The sequence below is a fragment of the Cebus imitator genome, unplaced genomic scaffold, assembly GCF_001604975.1.
Source record: "Cebus imitator isolate Cc_AM_T3 unplaced genomic scaffold, Cebus_imitator-1.0 Scaffold350, whole genome shotgun sequence".
Taxonomy (NCBI): domain Eukaryota; kingdom Metazoa; phylum Chordata; class Mammalia; order Primates; family Cebidae; genus Cebus; species Cebus imitator.
Window position 1 is genome coordinate 735,076 of NW_016107665.1, and position 16,567 is coordinate 751,642.

General features: G+C 33.7%; 1 protein-coding gene across 5 annotated transcripts in view; it reads right to left on the reverse strand.

Moving 5' to 3' along the window:
• VPS13C (vacuolar protein sorting 13 homolog C) overlaps window positions 1-16,567 on the reverse strand; it is a 198,977-nt gene that overhangs the window by 22,637 nt on the left and 159,773 nt on the right. For 4 of the 5 annotated variants that reach the window (XM_017506167.2, XM_017506165.2, XM_017506169.2 and 1 more), the window contains 9 exons: window positions 13,956-14,191; window positions 8,278-8,419; window positions 6,753-6,893; window positions 5,888-5,969; window positions 5,709-5,778; window positions 5,007-5,118; window positions 4,780-4,893; window positions 2,487-2,626; window positions 876-957 (listed from right to left, as the gene is read on the reverse strand). In XM_017506167.2, coding sequence (XP_017361656.1) covers window positions 876-957; window positions 2,487-2,626; window positions 4,780-4,893; window positions 5,007-5,118; window positions 5,709-5,778; window positions 5,888-5,969; window positions 6,753-6,893; window positions 8,278-8,419; window positions 13,956-14,191 — 1,119 coding nt within the window. Of the gene's footprint in view, window positions 1-875; window positions 958-2,486; window positions 2,627-4,779; window positions 4,894-5,006; window positions 5,119-5,708; window positions 5,779-5,887; window positions 5,970-6,752; window positions 6,894-8,277; window positions 8,420-13,955; window positions 14,192-15,089; window positions 15,110-16,567 lie in introns of those variants that run through there. The other variant, XM_017506170.2, reaches the window with a different exon arrangement.

A 16,567-nucleotide genomic window follows, 5' to 3' on the forward strand; every position in this document is an offset into this window, starting at 1 on the left:
CAATGACAGACTGGATAAAGGAAATGTGGCATATACACTACGGAATACTTTGAAGCCATAAAAAAGGATGAGCTCATGTCCTTTGCAGTGGCATGGATGAAGCTGAAAATGATCATTCTCAGCAAACTAACACAAGAACAGAAAACCAAACACTGCATGTTCTCACTTATAAGTGGGAACTGAACAATGAGAACACATGGACACAGGGAGGGGAACATCACATACCGGAGCTTGTCAGAGGTTGGGTGGCTTGTCAGAGGTTGGTTAGGGGAGGGACAGCATTAGGAGAAATACCTAATGTAGATGATGGGGTGATAGATGCAGCAAACCACCATGGCACATGTATACCTATGTAACAAACCTGAGCATTCTATACATGTGCCCCAGAACTTAAATAATAAAAAAATATAAAGAAATTAATCATTAGCCGGGTGCGGTGGCTCACGCCTGTAATCCCAGCACTTTGGGAGGCCGAGGCGGGTGGATCACGAGGTCAAGAGATCGAGACCATCCTGGTCAACATGGTGAAACCCCGTCTCTACTAAAAATACAAAAAATTAGCTGGGCATGGTGGTGCGTGCCTGTAATCCCAGCTACTCAGGAGGCTGAGGCAGGAGAATTGCCTGAACTTAGGAGGCGGAGGTTGCGGTGAGCCGAGATCGCACCATTGCACTCCAGCCTGGGTAACAAGAGTGAAACTCTGTCTAAAAAAAAAAAAAAAGAAAAGAAATTAATCATTGAAGAAAACCACTAAATAAGGAGATTTCAAAGTGAGGTAAATTAGACAAACATTACTGCACACTATACAGTCACATGCAAATGTTTTGCTATTTGATAAAGTATATTCCTTATGAAATACTATGTTAGGGTATTACCTGTTCACTGTAATGCCTAACAACACTCCATATAAGCTGATCTCTCTTGTAAAATTGATACCGAATTTCATAATAAGCAAGTCTGGGAGGAGAAAAAGGAAAGATTCAAAGATACCAAGATATATAATAATTAAAAAAAAGGGACTTAAAATTTGAATGACAGCTAATTCTAATCACAGCCAATTCTTTCACAATTGACTTTGTACATTTACCATACACAATTTATGATTATCCTAATAATGGTTACTAAATTATTATAAAAACGGTGCCTAAGTTTTTCATATATGGATAAAGAGTGAAGATGTTTTTTAAAAGTCAACAATCATCCCACCACAAAGGTTTATTTTCTTATTTCCCACTTTGAATTCTTTTTTTTTCTATGCAATGGTAAAATGTTTAAAATATTTTGTATGCCCTGTTTACACTCAACATTGTGGAAAAGTATGTCTCTACGTTATTTAAAACTCTACATAACCATTTTTAAGGGATGCACAGTATGCCACCATGTGGCAGTGTCATAATAAACAATTCTGTTAGACATTTCCAATTTTTGGTAAAATAATTAATGATGCCATGTGTATGTTGAATATCTCTTTAACTGAACTTCAAGATTAGATTACTTTTTGGAAAAAAATTCCAAAAAGAGAATTACTGAGTGAAAGGCAACAAAACATTTAAGGCTCCTAACAAACGTAGTTTTCCACTTACACCAATAGTATATAAAAAGTGTCTATTTCTTAGACTTACCCCTGACTATTATTAAATAGGATTTAAAAATGGAATCGTTCGTATTTTAAAATCTGTGATAATTTGCTTTAATATGCATGTATTCTTTGATAAATAATAACACCATCACTGTGTTTTCCCTTTTGTTAATTATCTCATTGTTCACTGGCCACTATAACCATTAGAATCTAGGTTTTTGTTATCAATGTTTAGTATTAAGATAACAATCCTTTCTTTATTATTGTATTTTCCCAGTCTTTTGTTTTTTAAATTGTTTTCATTGATTTTGTTGTAAAATATTTGATTTTTATGCGGTTAAATATATCTCGTATTTTCCATCGACATGTTTTCCAGTGATTTTAAACTTAGAAAGACATCCTCTATTCAGAGATTTTACTTTTTTTGTCTTTTCAGTTTAGGTTTTATGTTTTATCATTCATTTTTTCCAAAATTTAGTAGTGTACATGTGAGGAAAATGATCTACAGGGAATTCTTTTTCACCCAGATAATTACTTGTTCCAATACCATTGTTGAATTTCAATTTAATAACAATATTGAATTTATATGTTTCTAGCATTACATATTTCTAAATATAATTATGTTTTAAAATATGGTCAATTTATAACATATCACTAAAAAACTCAATTATTCTACATTCATGTATTATCTAGATATGAGTAATTAAAGAAAACAAGACTTTTCACCTTATCATTATGAAACAATAAGCATTCCTAAAGAGTATAATCACAAATGGACCAAATTCTCCAAATGTAAGTAGTAAAGTTATCCTTTTCCTAAGCTAACAATGCACAAACGGAAAGAACTAACATCGCAAAACATGATTTTGTACACCTGCCTCCCAATGTACTCTAACAGAAGTCTTACTTGAATATAAGGTCATCCACATCAGTTAGAGTAGCACCTATGCTTTTCAGCAGCAGGTTGACAGAATGAACTGCAAACATCTCCTGTTTTTCTTTGTCTGATTCTTCACCTCCGGAACCCAAAGACAAACTCAAATGCAACTAAAAGAAAAATAATTCTCAATAAATGAAAGCTAAAAGTGAAAAATTTACATATAGAGGATCCAAGTAGTTACAGAAACAAACCAAAAAAGTCTTTTGATTAGAGTCCTAGTGAAAGCCATTATTTGATACTACACATTAAAGCAGAACAACCCACTTATATTTGATTCTCTTTACTTTTTGATAAAATACAAATTAGTATGATCCAAAAATAGAGTTCTGATTTTATGCAATGTGTATAAATGCCATTGTATTCATATGAAGGAGACCAACATACTTTTAAAAATTTGCATAATCATTTTGGTTTTTTTGTTTTTTGAGACGGAGTCTCATTCTGTTGCCAGGCTGGAGTGCAATGGCACGATCCCGGCTCACTGCAACCTCCACCTCCCAGGTTCAAACAATTCTCCTGCCTCCGTATCCCAAGTAGCTGGGACTGCAGGCGTGCGCCACCACACCCAGCTAATTTTTTGTATTTTTAGTAAAAACGGGGTTTCCCCACATTGGCCAGGATGGTCTCGATCTATTGAGCTTGTGATCCACCTGCACTGGCCTGCCAAAGTACTGGGATTATAGGCGTGAGCCACCACACCCGGCCAATCATTTTAAGAAGAAAAACATGTCAATTGACACATAAGTAATCTGACAGTTAAAATAATAGATAATAACGATAACATGACAAGGTAAGTTACCAAACTGTCAAGTTTTTAAAAGCATAATAAGGTTTTCAGCTTCCACAGACCCTCCAACTTAGTATTTAAAAATGAGATTTTAGATTCTCATTTAGCTGCTACTTTGTGCTAAGCTATCATTAGTGCAATAGTGCAAGAAGAAACAGGCAAAAAGTAATTCAATATGTGAAATAAAGTAGATGAATTTCCTTTCTCATTTTGTCATTTCCTAGGCATATTAACTAACTAATATAGAGCTCAAGTAAAGTGAACTTGGGGCGAGGCCAGGAAAGCCTGTGGTTATTTTCTTCCATGTGACCTTCTGCCCACATGAAGAGTCTGGGAATGTTGGGATCCAAGAAAGGTAACCACGAGTAAACACTGATCCAGCCTTTCCCTAGGGTAAAGTCACTATGGGCTATGAAAATAATCGTTGTTCATAATTTTTGCCATTAGACTTCATGGCACAGTTCCCACTGTGCCTAAGAACATGAATTCGGAAATTATCAATCATTAATATTCCTCTAGCATATAAAATCCATAAAGCCATTTTATACCTCCACAGCAACTTTGAGAATAAGCATTCAGTAAATATTTAAGGTATTGTTCAATCTCACAAATAACTGATTTTCACTTAAAAATAAAAAAGAAATGGTATATTACCTATCACATAAAACATTATCTATTTTAAACCTGACACTATCAATATGTCTGCTATCACCAAACTAATATATCAATTTAAAATAATAATTCCATTTTAGAAATTTATTCATTTAGCTGAAGGACTGGTATATGCAATTGAAAGTAATGCGCTGTGAACAGTTTTTGAGACTATATAAGGATCATCAATATTTTAAAGAGTTTACTTAATTATAAATCTGGCCCATTACATTACACAAGTTTAGAGCATTGTGGTTGATAGCATTTGTCAATTTACTAAGCAATCACCTTCTCCTGTAAAAGCTAAAAAGAACAACAAAAGGGAAAAAGGAAATGGGCTCATAAAGTACAAAATCAGGCAAGTGAAAGGTATCCAATTTTCCACTCCCTTAGTTACAATCAAATTTTGGAAGGAGGAAAAACACCACATCAACAGCATAGTACCTACTTCAGCGTTTTCACATTCTGGTTAGGGCACCCATTATAGCTCTCTGTGTAGATAGTGATTGTAGTTACAAAGTGCAACCAAAACATTAAATGTTGGCAAGCACTTCTACGCTTAATTAAGAAATGCTTTTGTCAGCTTCTTCCTTGAATAAGGGGGTTATTAATTCAAGACTAGAGAACACGCTTTGGTGGTTTCTCAGTGGGAATTTTGGTTGTACATATGTTACAGAGAATTGTCTTAATTATTTTGATTAATCAAACAAAATTCCCACCAAATACATGATGCAACAAATTAAAACCTACTTTTGTCCACAGACCCTTTAAAAAGTTCTACAACAATTTCACAAAATTTTCAAAATAATAATTACAACAAACCTTAACAGGAGAAATATGGAAATGTTCAAAGAAACTAAGAATTGATATATCAGTCATTGAAGTCTCCATTAACTCTGCATTTAGAGCATCAATATCTTGTTGGATTAACTTTGCCTGAAAAAATTAAAATCAACAATTTCTATTTTAGTTTTATTCTCTATTACAATTCATTCAAAAATGCTGATTTAAATTTTAGTTTTATAATTTTCCCAAGAAAAAATTTTTACCCGTCTTTTTTCAGCTTCAGGGTCTGTTGTTGGGGTAAACAGTGCAATAATAGCTCCTAGAAACCCCTGATCAATTTTTAAGGCCATTTCCTGAATGAGGACCATAAAATACCTAAGGAAAATAAAATTCAAGATGGAAAAGGATTTCTATCAGGTCTTTTAATTTTCAGTGTTAAAACTATGATTTTAATGAAAAGCCATAATTGCATCTTTTCCTTCATCTCCTAAAAATTATGTTAATAAGATGAAAGTCTTGAGACTTTTTCACTGGAGTGAAAGTTTCACTTAAGGTAATACTGCTGCACTACCACTTGGCACTTACAATCCCAAATGCCACATTCATCATGTCACAGATGAAACAAATACAACTAGATGATGTAGCATATATGATCCAATTTTTAAAGTTCACAGTAATTAAAGAACACAGCTCACACACACATGTCATTTAGATTTCACTTATTATTTTATATTCTAATTGGAGTTATAAAAGGAAGAAGGTGGTTGAAGAAATTCAACACTTTAAAATATGTAAAGACTACTACTAAAATAAGTTGAAGCATATTATTTTATGAAAAGTGAATTAAGAGGTTCAGTTGGAAAATACTTTTTACATGAAAGTCACTTTCAAAAAGAGTAAAATTACTTTCAAAGTAGATTTTCATTTTAAATTCCTTTAGCGAAACAACAGGAATCTTTACTTACTTGAACTGTAAGACTTTACTGTACTCATTAAATCTTGTGATGACACTTACATCAATGAAAGGCTTCGGCTCTAAGAGGAAGAAGTAACATAGACACACAAAATAGTTTATACTAGGTCAAACTACTGACTAACTTTTATAAATAAGGTATATCTATGTCACAACTTTTTTTTTTTTTACCTGAATCTAAAGCAATAGATTTTGGAGGGGCAACGGGATGAAATACAACAGGGAACATTGCACCTGGTAACTGATTATCAACCTGAAAGTAAAGAAAACCAACTTAGCAGGATTTCAAAGAATTCAAACTTTCAGTTTCAAAGATAATGTTATAGAAGAGGTCTCTAATTTCATCATACTTGTCTGCATGTTTATGTGGTGCAATTAGAAGTTTCATTTTAAATCTGTAAAAGTTATATACCTCAGCAAGGACAAGGCTTTAAATAAAGAACTATATAAATACCCTCATAATTGTATTAACAGTGTGGGGTATGTACATCATTAATGAAAATACTTGTATCTATGGATCCCGTGAGATTTCAACTCTCTATGGTTTAAATAAAATATAAGTAGAAACTGAATATGAAATTAGGGGATAAGGTAAAAAAGAAGAAAAAGAATTAAAGTAGCCTAAACCGTACTTAACAGCTAAAAAGAAGGAAAGGAGGGATGCTGAGAGCGAGCAAGCAGCTTGCAAATTTATCTAAAAGGAACCTTCAGCAAAGCTCGGCTCTCTGCCCTGAACCATGATAAAGGAAAACCTTATTTGGGGATCCCATGACAAATTCACAGGAACGTTTAAAAATAACAATCTCAATGCAAGAAAACCCTTTTGCAGGCTAACTGATTAAATTAGTATCAATAATCACAAAGTTTATAAGTAAGATGTTAAATAAATAGGATTATGGAAGAAGGGGAAAAAAGCATTCAAACAAAAAGAAAAGACACCAATTACAATGTAAACAATAAAGTTGTAAAAAAAGAAATTTTATTCTCAAGATTCCCAAAGTGATGATAAATACTTACTTGAGAATGACAGTATTACCTGAAGCCAGTACAACCTGGCCCTTAAACTTCTCTGGTGAGAAGATTGCTTAAATTCAATCTGAATGCCTGATAAAAAGTCTCGTTTAATAGGACAACGAATAGGGAGGCGCATTTCCATTGGATCTTTATCAAAATTGACCTGGAAAAAAAGCACATGTTTTTGTGAGCTGTTGTTAGCACAGTAGCTGTTCCATTTTAAATATCTATTTACTGATCAGATTGGAAAAAACTTTATCTTTGTGTCTCACCAAAAGATCTATCTTAAGGTGATCTACAGTTGAGATCTTTGAAACAAAAGCACCACTTTTCTACCAAAGTTATTAGAAAAGCAAGGAAATAATTATGAAACTTTTCAAGTACAGAAACTTCAGTTTAAAAAACATGCTTTATAGAAAAGAAAACTTTTTCAAGTAACGAATAATTCTGGATTTTTTTTTTTTTTTGGAGACAAGGTTTTGCTGTCACACAGGATGGAGTGCAGTGGCAAAATCACATCTCTGCAGCCTCAACCTCCTGGCCTCAAGTGATCCTCCCGTCAGCCTCCAGAGCAGCTGAGAATACAGGTGTGACACCATGTGCAGCTAATTTTAATTGTTATTATCTTTTTCTTTGTACAGACAAAGTCTCACTATGATGCCCAAGCAAGTCTCAAACTCCTGGCCTCAAGTGATCCTCCAGTCTCAGCCTACTAAAATGCTGGGATTACAGGTGTGAGCCACTGCACCTGGCCCCAAGATAATTCTCAAACAAACTCTGTTTTGCAATCACTAATTGATAGCTTAGTCATGCCTGACACTAATAATATTGTTTTTTATCATTTAAGTATGGCCAACATTGACGGGGGTGGTAAAGAACCGAACAGTTTGACCAGTGCAAACTGAACCATCAGACACCAACAACAAAGAGTAACCAAACTGCATGATTAAACTAGAGCAAGCTGGAAACTGCAGTCAAGCTTCTGCAAACTTTCTGGAGCAACAGTGACTGTTAGTTTTAACTGTGTAAGGACCCAGGTAGAGTGCATCTTATTTGTGGATGTCTACTCAAGTCCAACAATTACTCACAATTAATGAATTTACTTGAGCAGGTTTCTGTAGGTTTCTCCTCAATGAAATATGTAATTTTACACAGTCTTTATTTAGCAATATATGTTGGTGTCATTCAAAATATTTTTTAAAAATTTCAATGAAGTAATCTTAACTTATCCCTAATTTTTCTGAAAACAAGTTCCATGAGACTATCTGATTTGTAAATATAACAATTACATAAAAATACAATAAAATTATTAAAACACAGGTTTAAATCCTGTTTCACAGTATATGATTAAATAACAATATGTTTTAATTAAAAATATACTAATATGTATCATTAGTCATGCCAATCCTATTAAGAAATAAGACTTTATCTACTAGTAAGTAAGTTCATTTCTGAACACATCTTTACTTGGGCATTACAATTTTACTTACTACAGCCACCAAGAAAATACAAATAATAAAAATCAAAACAAAAGAATTTTGGTATACCTCAAAATTATTATCTAGCTTAATCCAACCATGGCCTCTTGATATTTGCTGTTTCTGATAGGATTGTTCCAATAAGATTATCTGCTTTTGACTAAATGGCTTCCATTTCTGTTTTGGTTTCATCTCCCAAACAACACCAGAACTAAATAATTCACAAAGAAAATTAAATTGGCAACATGTATTTAGGTCTGTGGAACTTTATTCAACTCCAGATTATTGTAACTATTGTTTTCTATGAAAATTACATTGGTACAAGGAACTTCTTAAAGTAGCAAACCATACCTGTGTTGCAAGCGTACAAAAAGAAAAGCGGCAGGAAAGAAAATGCTTTTTCTATCACACATTGACATCAATCAATTAAAGGAATGGCAAACTTTTTCTGCAGAGGGCCATATATCAAGCAGTAAATATTTTAGGTTTTCTGGACTGAGACACAATCCAAGTTATTAGATAGGCAACTTAGATATAAAAGAAAGAAAAAACTCCCATAAATTTTTAATTGAAACTCAGAATATAAAATAAGTGGAGCAATTCTTAAAAACAAGTCTATTAATGAAAAAAATAAACTTCTTTTGTGAAAGTAATATGTCACTCAGTGCCATTAATTATCAAAATCTATTGCAAATGTTCATCTATTAATTGTAATGTATAATGAGCATCTTTAAAAATGCCACTTCACATAGATAGGTGCTGTCAAATACTCATATTGATCAATGAGAATTTATTATTTTACTTGAGCATATATATCACTTCGAAGGTATTTATAAAATTATATTAAATTCTTCTCTTGATATTTGCCTTTTCGTATATCAATATGTTACAAGTCAATCACTTCCAATTCAAAGTTAGGTAGAAGCTCCTCAATTGCACAAATAAATTTTGAAATGAGGAAATTTCCTTACACCTGCATTGAAGTTAGAAAACATGTTGCTGGAACTGGAGTTGCAGGCCATAAAATATATCCTCTCCAAATACATGTGGAAGTGGAGATTTTGCTTCATGTTTTAACTTTGGACAGCACAGAAAGTACATGGAACATCTTGATATTACTTGAGATTCAAACATTAGCTGTCTTCACTGTAGTATAAATTTTTCACATAAGCACTGTTTGTCTTCTAATTTTAGCTTGAAATTCATTAAAAAAAAATCATCAACTCTGCAATTCTGCAACAAAAATTAATTTCCAAAGCCACTATTATTGGTGCTCAGTGACGGTAGTGAGGGTGATTCTTTTGTTCAAAAAAATTTTAATCCTGGCCCAGAACTCAAGAGTACAACAAAAAGTTACTGATGCTAACCCATCAAACTGCTGTGTGGTACGACAAGTCAGAAAGAACATTCAATTTCTATTTCTGGCAAAAATTCACAAAACTAATAATGGTTAAGTCCACAAAACTGAATAAAGTTTACTATCTGACACTAATGGTTTGATAACAAAAGGCAAACTAAAATTTTTCCACTAAGAACCTACTCACAAGTAATAGGCTTTAAGTGCTTTACATTTTCTCAACAGCTATATGAATTAGTCCAACTAAGTCTTTTTCCGTTCCACACATATTTTCCCCATAATCCGTTGTATATATCTTCAGGTTAATATGGAATTAGCATTTCTTCAGCCTATTTAAAAATTTTCTCACCTATAGTTGTCCTAGGCACACTATTTAGGTTAACCTAGAGGTTAACTCTTTAGTCACTTCAAACTAAGCACTGACATCTCAAATATACAACTGAGCAGTATTGGTAACATCTGTTGACTCATCAAGAGCCAAGGGAAACCACTCAATATCATTTGCCTTGTTTTTTTAATTGACTATTGATGTTCTAAATGTCTTCTATTCTTTAAGCAACTGTTCCCACTAAAAGGCTGATGGCCTTAAACAAGTTCATTTTCTCTGGATACATTTCTTTAGCTGCTGTAGACACAATTCAATTAACTCACTATTGGTAAAAGACTTTCCTGGCTTGGCTAATACATGAGTCACTCAGAAACTTTGCTTGCAAGCTCATTATTGTTTTTTTATATTTGTGAAGATATTTCTGTGATCAGATATGTTGCCTTAAACTTTCTAATTTGTCTGGCTATTGCTTCCCTGTGATTTGGAAATGTTATGGTATGCGCTTGGTTTGGAAACTATATTGTCAACATATATTGTATTATTTCAGCACAGCTATAGTTTCATAACATAATAAAATAATGCTTTTTTAATAAGAAGATAATCCACATTCCATTATGCCCTAAAAGAATAACATTCAAAGTCCATTTTTCTCTTCTTGTTTGACATGATGGATATATATCAGTAATATAAAAAAATGCTGGAGAACAATATGCATGAACCGAAACACACCATTATCTGTAGTGCACTGAGTAGCAGTGTCAAAGCAGCCATGTAAAAGAACAGAAATCACTGTGTCCCAACAAAACATTATTGATGGGAAACAAACTGATTTTCATAATTTTCAAGTATTTTATTCTTCTTTTGATTTTTTTCAACCATTTACAAATGTAAAAAAAAATTATTCTTAAATCAAAAGCTGTTCAAAAACAGGCAGTGGGCTAGTGGCTCATAGGTCAAACTTTGCTGGCAACTGAATTAGAGAATAATGCTTGTATAATATATATATTTATATAATAATAAAATATAAATATATAATACTTTACATGGCTTGTTTACATTAGTCAATGTTAGTGTTAACAATGTCCTAACTATAAAATGTATTTAGAGGATACCAGTGAAGGCACTGAATAAAATATCTACTATAGACAATATAAATCCAACATTATTCATGATAAAAACTCTGAGACAACTTAAAGGGGAACTTCCTCAACTTGATAAAGAGCACCTACAAAAAACTTATAGCTAACATCATAGTGAAAAACCAGATGCTTTCCCACTAAGATTAGGAACAAGGCAAGTATGCCCACTCTCAACCACTCCCACTTCAACATAGTACTGTAAGTCCAAGATGTGATCAGACAAGAAAATAAAGTTAGGAATGAAGAAATAAAGTGTCTATGACTGTCTAAACAGAAAATCCAAAAAAAAAAAAACAACCAAAAAACTCTTGTAACTAATAAGCAATTATAAAAAGATTGCAAAAATACAAAGTTAATGTATGTCAACTGCTTTCTTATATGCCAGCAATAAACAATTAGAATTTAAAATAAAAACACAATACCATTTACATCAGCACCAAAGAAATGAGCACTTACATATAAACAAACTCTAATACGATGTGTATGTGATTTAAATGAGGAAACTACAAAAGTCTTTCAACAAATTATGTTGGAAGAACTGGACATCCATATGCAGTAAAGCAAATCTAGACACAGAGCTTTCATCTTTCACAAAAAAATAGCTCAAACTAGATTAGACTTAAATATAAGTTCGAGATCAGCCTAGGCAACATGGTGAAATTCTGGTCTCCACAAGGAAATAAAACATACTAGCCTGGCATGGTGACATGTGTCTGTAGTCCCAGCTACTCAGGAGGCTGAGGTGGGAAGATTGCTTGAGCCCGGTTGGCAGAGGTTGCAGTGAGCAGAGATTACACCACTGCACTCCAGCCTGGGCAACCAAGTGACACTCTGTCTCAAAAATAAATACATACATATATACATAAAAATAAATAAATACAAAACACAAAATTATATAACTCCTAGAAGATAGTAGGAGAAAATCTAGGTAACTGTGGGTATAGCAAAGACTTTTTATATACAACAACAAAAGCACAATCCACAAAGGAAAAAAATTGCTAAGTCTGACTCAAAACATAAAACTTCTGTTGGTAAAAACAGTTACGAGAATGAAAAGATAAGGCACAGTCTGGGAAAAAATATTTGCAAAACACATATCTGATAAAAGACTGGTATCCAAAATCAATGAAGAACTCTTAAAACTCAACATTAAGAAAATAACCTAATTTTTAAATGGGCAAAAGATTTGAACAGGTGGCTCAGGAAAGAAGATATACAGATGGCAAATAAGCATATGAACAGATCCTAACATATGTCATCAGAAAAGAGAAAATTAAAACAATGAGATACTACTATATCCCTATTAAAATAGCTAAAATGCAAAACACTGACCATACCAAACTTTGGCAAGGATGTGGAGCAACATGAACTCTCATTCATTGCTGGTGGGAATGCAAAATGGTGCAGCCACTTTGTAAGACAGTTTGATGTTTCTTACAAAACTAAACATATTTTTATCATATAATCCAGCAATCACATTCCTTGGCACTTACCCCCAAAAAGGTGAAAACATATGTCTACACAAAAACTTGCACATGAATAAAAGCTTTATTCATAATTGTCAAAATGTGGAAGCAACCAAGATGTCCTTCAATAGTTGAATGGACAAACAAACTGGAGTAAGAGTCCATTCATACAATGGACTATGAGTCGGTAATAAAAAGAAATAAACTGTCAAGCCATGTAAAGAAACGAAGGACCTTAAAAGCATACTGCTAAGTCAGAGAAGTTAATTTGAATAGGCGTATGTACATACATGAAATTCTGAAAAAAGAAAAACTTTGGAGACAATAAAAAGATCAGTGGTTTCCAAAGGTTTAGAAGAGGAATAGCGGGATTAACAGGAGGAAGCGGAGCGACTTTTAGAGCAGTGAAATTATCTTATAGAATACTGTTAATGGTGAATACAGGTTATTACACATTTGTCAAAACTTATAGAAAGTACAACACAAAGAGTTAGATGTTAGATAGGGAAGTTAGATAATAATGTTAGATAATAATGTAGTACCAATATTAGCTCATCACTAGTAACAAACGTATCACATGACCGCAAGATGTTAGCAATAGGAAAAACAAGAGTGTGGGTATATGAAAACTCTGTATTTTACACAGTTTTTCTCTAGACATAAGGCAGCTCAAAAAAAGTCTGTTGTTAAAATTATAAAACTGGTGTTTTTCTTTTGAAAGCGTAGATTTCACTGAATGTGTACCATGTCATAAAAAAGGTAATGAAGTTATTTTAGATAAATTTTTAAATGTTCTTATAAAGGTAAACCTGACAAATTAGAACAGGATATACAATATTAAAGTAAAAAGAAGTTTTATCAAAGAACAAAATAAAAGAAAATATTGGACCTATATGACTAAAAATGATGTCCATGTTTAGTTTAAAAATACCATATAATACTGAAATATATAACAAAGAATTACCTATACACACATAAATACATTAACATTATATTAATTGTATGTATGATATCATTTATAACCATTATTTTGTCGGGTGTTATGCAAAGTGCATTACATAGATTATCTCTTTATATAAACTTTTTCCAGTTTCTGTTGGTTTCCCCCGACTCATGACGGTTTCTCCAACCTCTACTACACCAAACAAATTAGTCACTTCTACCTCTGTATTTCCAATGCGCATGTACATCCTTCTTTGTACACCCTTTCCTTTTCTCAGTATTTTTGTAATTCATTAAAAAACACAAACATGTATAAGGACAAGGAAAGAAGCAAACCACTTTTTTCCCCACGAACTGACAATGAGTACTGTGAAGACAAAGTGAATAAGTTTTACTGAATAAATATACACCATACCAAAGTCAAACCAGGTATCTTTTTACTTTCCTCAAATTGGATATTATGAACTCAATGCCTTTTAAAGGTTTAGGATGTCTCATTTTTCCCTCTTGCGTACCTGGTTATCCCAATATATGAAACTTCCTGCTTGCTTTCATTGTTAACCAATGAAAGTCCAAGACTGTGGAGGGACAACGTTATTTCATAATCAGCCTGTTCCATTTCTTCTGCCTGCAGTGCTTTGGAAACCAAGGCAACATCATCGGTGAAAAGCAAAACTCTTTGCCGCCCATCTAGAAAGGATACCCAGTGTATCTGTATGTTTGCATCATATGGAAACTGTCCACATTCATCCTGGGAAAGAGAAAGACTTTTCATTAAACCCACACATAGTAACTTTTTATTATATAAAGTAGAGAAAGATTAGAAAAGTTTAAGAAGCACTACTATAAACTGAAAAATTCTAACCATCAAAATGACATAAATTAAGCTATAATCTACTTTAAAACATATTCACCAATTATTTTCAAAAACTGACTAAAAGAATAGTTTTTTAATACCTTTGTCTGAATTATCTAGTGAGCGCTAAAAAGGCACAGAGCAGGATTCAAGAGGATCTTTTGGTGGCACCAATGCCATAAGATGCTTATTTGTCTCCAAGCTGGAGAACAGAATAGTTCACAAGTTTCTTAGAAATATAACCTCAAGCCAGATATGGTAGATCATGCCTATAATCCCAGAACTTTGGGAGGCTGAGGTGGATCACCTGAGGTCAGTAGTTCAAGACCATCCTGGCCAAAATAGTGAAACCCCATCTCTACCAAAAACACAAAAATTAGCCAGGCCTGGTAGCGGGCACCTATAACCCCAGCTAATCAGGAAGCTGAGGCAGGAGAATCACTTGAACCTAGGAGGCGGAGGTTGCAGTGAGCTGAGATCGTGTCATTGCACTCCAGCCTGAGCGACAGGAGCAAGATTCCATCTCAAAAATAAAAAAATAATAAAAGAAAAAAAAATGTAACCTCAGACAAAACCAGGCTAGCTTATTTTTATGTTTTAATGATCTATAACATAGGAAATATTTACATAAATCACACTGGTGAAGGTTACATGTAGCACTTAAACATATGAGGCTTGATTTGATCAATGCTTTCAGAGGTTAAAATAATAAATTAATAATAAATTCTACTTCATTCAGGGCTTAACAAAAATAGAACAGCAGTTCATTTTAATAACTAGTACAAATACCTACTATGTACTTTCCATTTCATGCTTTCCAGGGGAGGAAAAAAAAAACAAAAAACAAATGAAGTTACCAAGAGCATAAGAATATTAGAGTGTCATTAATGTTCAAAATTTACTAATACTTTTAAGGTATATTATATTATCAAAGAAGCCTGTCCAATTTTTTTACTCTAATAAGAAATCAAATTTTAATAAATACCTATTAAAGAGGTGAATTCTGTCTATGTAAACTATAAAATGTGCTATGTATCTGAGTTCAGTTATTACTCCAATATTCTCAGACTCTTGTTTTTCATCTATTTCTTATGTTAAAAATTAAATGAAGTGCAATAAAATATCCCCACGCAATTGTGTTTCAGTTAATTTCTAGCATTTTAAGTTTTATATGCTAATGCAATACTAGCCACTGCATGAAAGTTTATGGCTATCACTCCTTCTTTGTCATATTATCATTATCTATTTAATAATTTTGCTTTGAATTATAATTGGTCAGAAATTAAAATCAACTGAGAGTGATATCTCCAAAACGGAAAGAGTAGAAGCGATGCAGATTCACTCTTTACCACAGAAAACCAAACATAAACTTCTAGTGCCAAGATTATCACCAGCAATATCCCAGAACTTAAACCCAAGGCTGACACAATTCCTGGGACCACAGAGAAGTAAAAAGCTCCATGCAGACTGTAAGAGAAACGAACTTCTCTCCCCACAATGCCTCTCCCCAAATCTGCCTGGCATCGCATGCAGGAAATTCCTCTCAGGCTCAGAAAGCCAGCTTCCCCACCATCTTGGGCTCCCTTGCAGGAAAATCACTCCTGACTCAACCCATGGGAAGCATCACAAGTGCCTCAGAAAGAAAACCCCCCAGGGCAGCTACAGACAAAGAGGGGAAGCGGGTTTAAAAACTCCACTCCAGGAATTTTTGCTCTTTATTTCAGCCAAAGGAGATGCCTATTCAGAGCAACTGTTCACCAGTACCACATTGTGGGAGGCACAGTCCATAAATCTTCAGAACAGGAACCAATGGCCAGCCTTCCCACATAGCTAGGATATCCGCTTCGAGATGCAACCTCCTCCTCACCACTGGAGACAGTGCCAATTGTTTCTGAGAACTGAGGCAAACCAGGACTTACGACACCATTTAGTGCTGAATAGGAGGCAGTGATCTAGCATAAAGAGGGCCCATAGGCATCTGCAAAGGACCTTTAAGCAAACATACCCTGAAATGACCAACCAAGCCAGGGAACAAACACTGGAATAAATAAATCATCCTTCAATATAAAGCCATAGATGCATGTCCACAAGAAACAACAGCAAGCAGGAAACCATGGCCTCCCCAAATAGACAAAAGCAAAGTGCCAGTGACAAGCTTGGATAAGACAGCCATGTGTGAGCTCTCAGATCATGAATTCAAAATAGCAATTCTAAGAAAGTCAGCAACTTCCAAATAACACAGAAAAACAATGAAGAAATTTATCAGAGAAA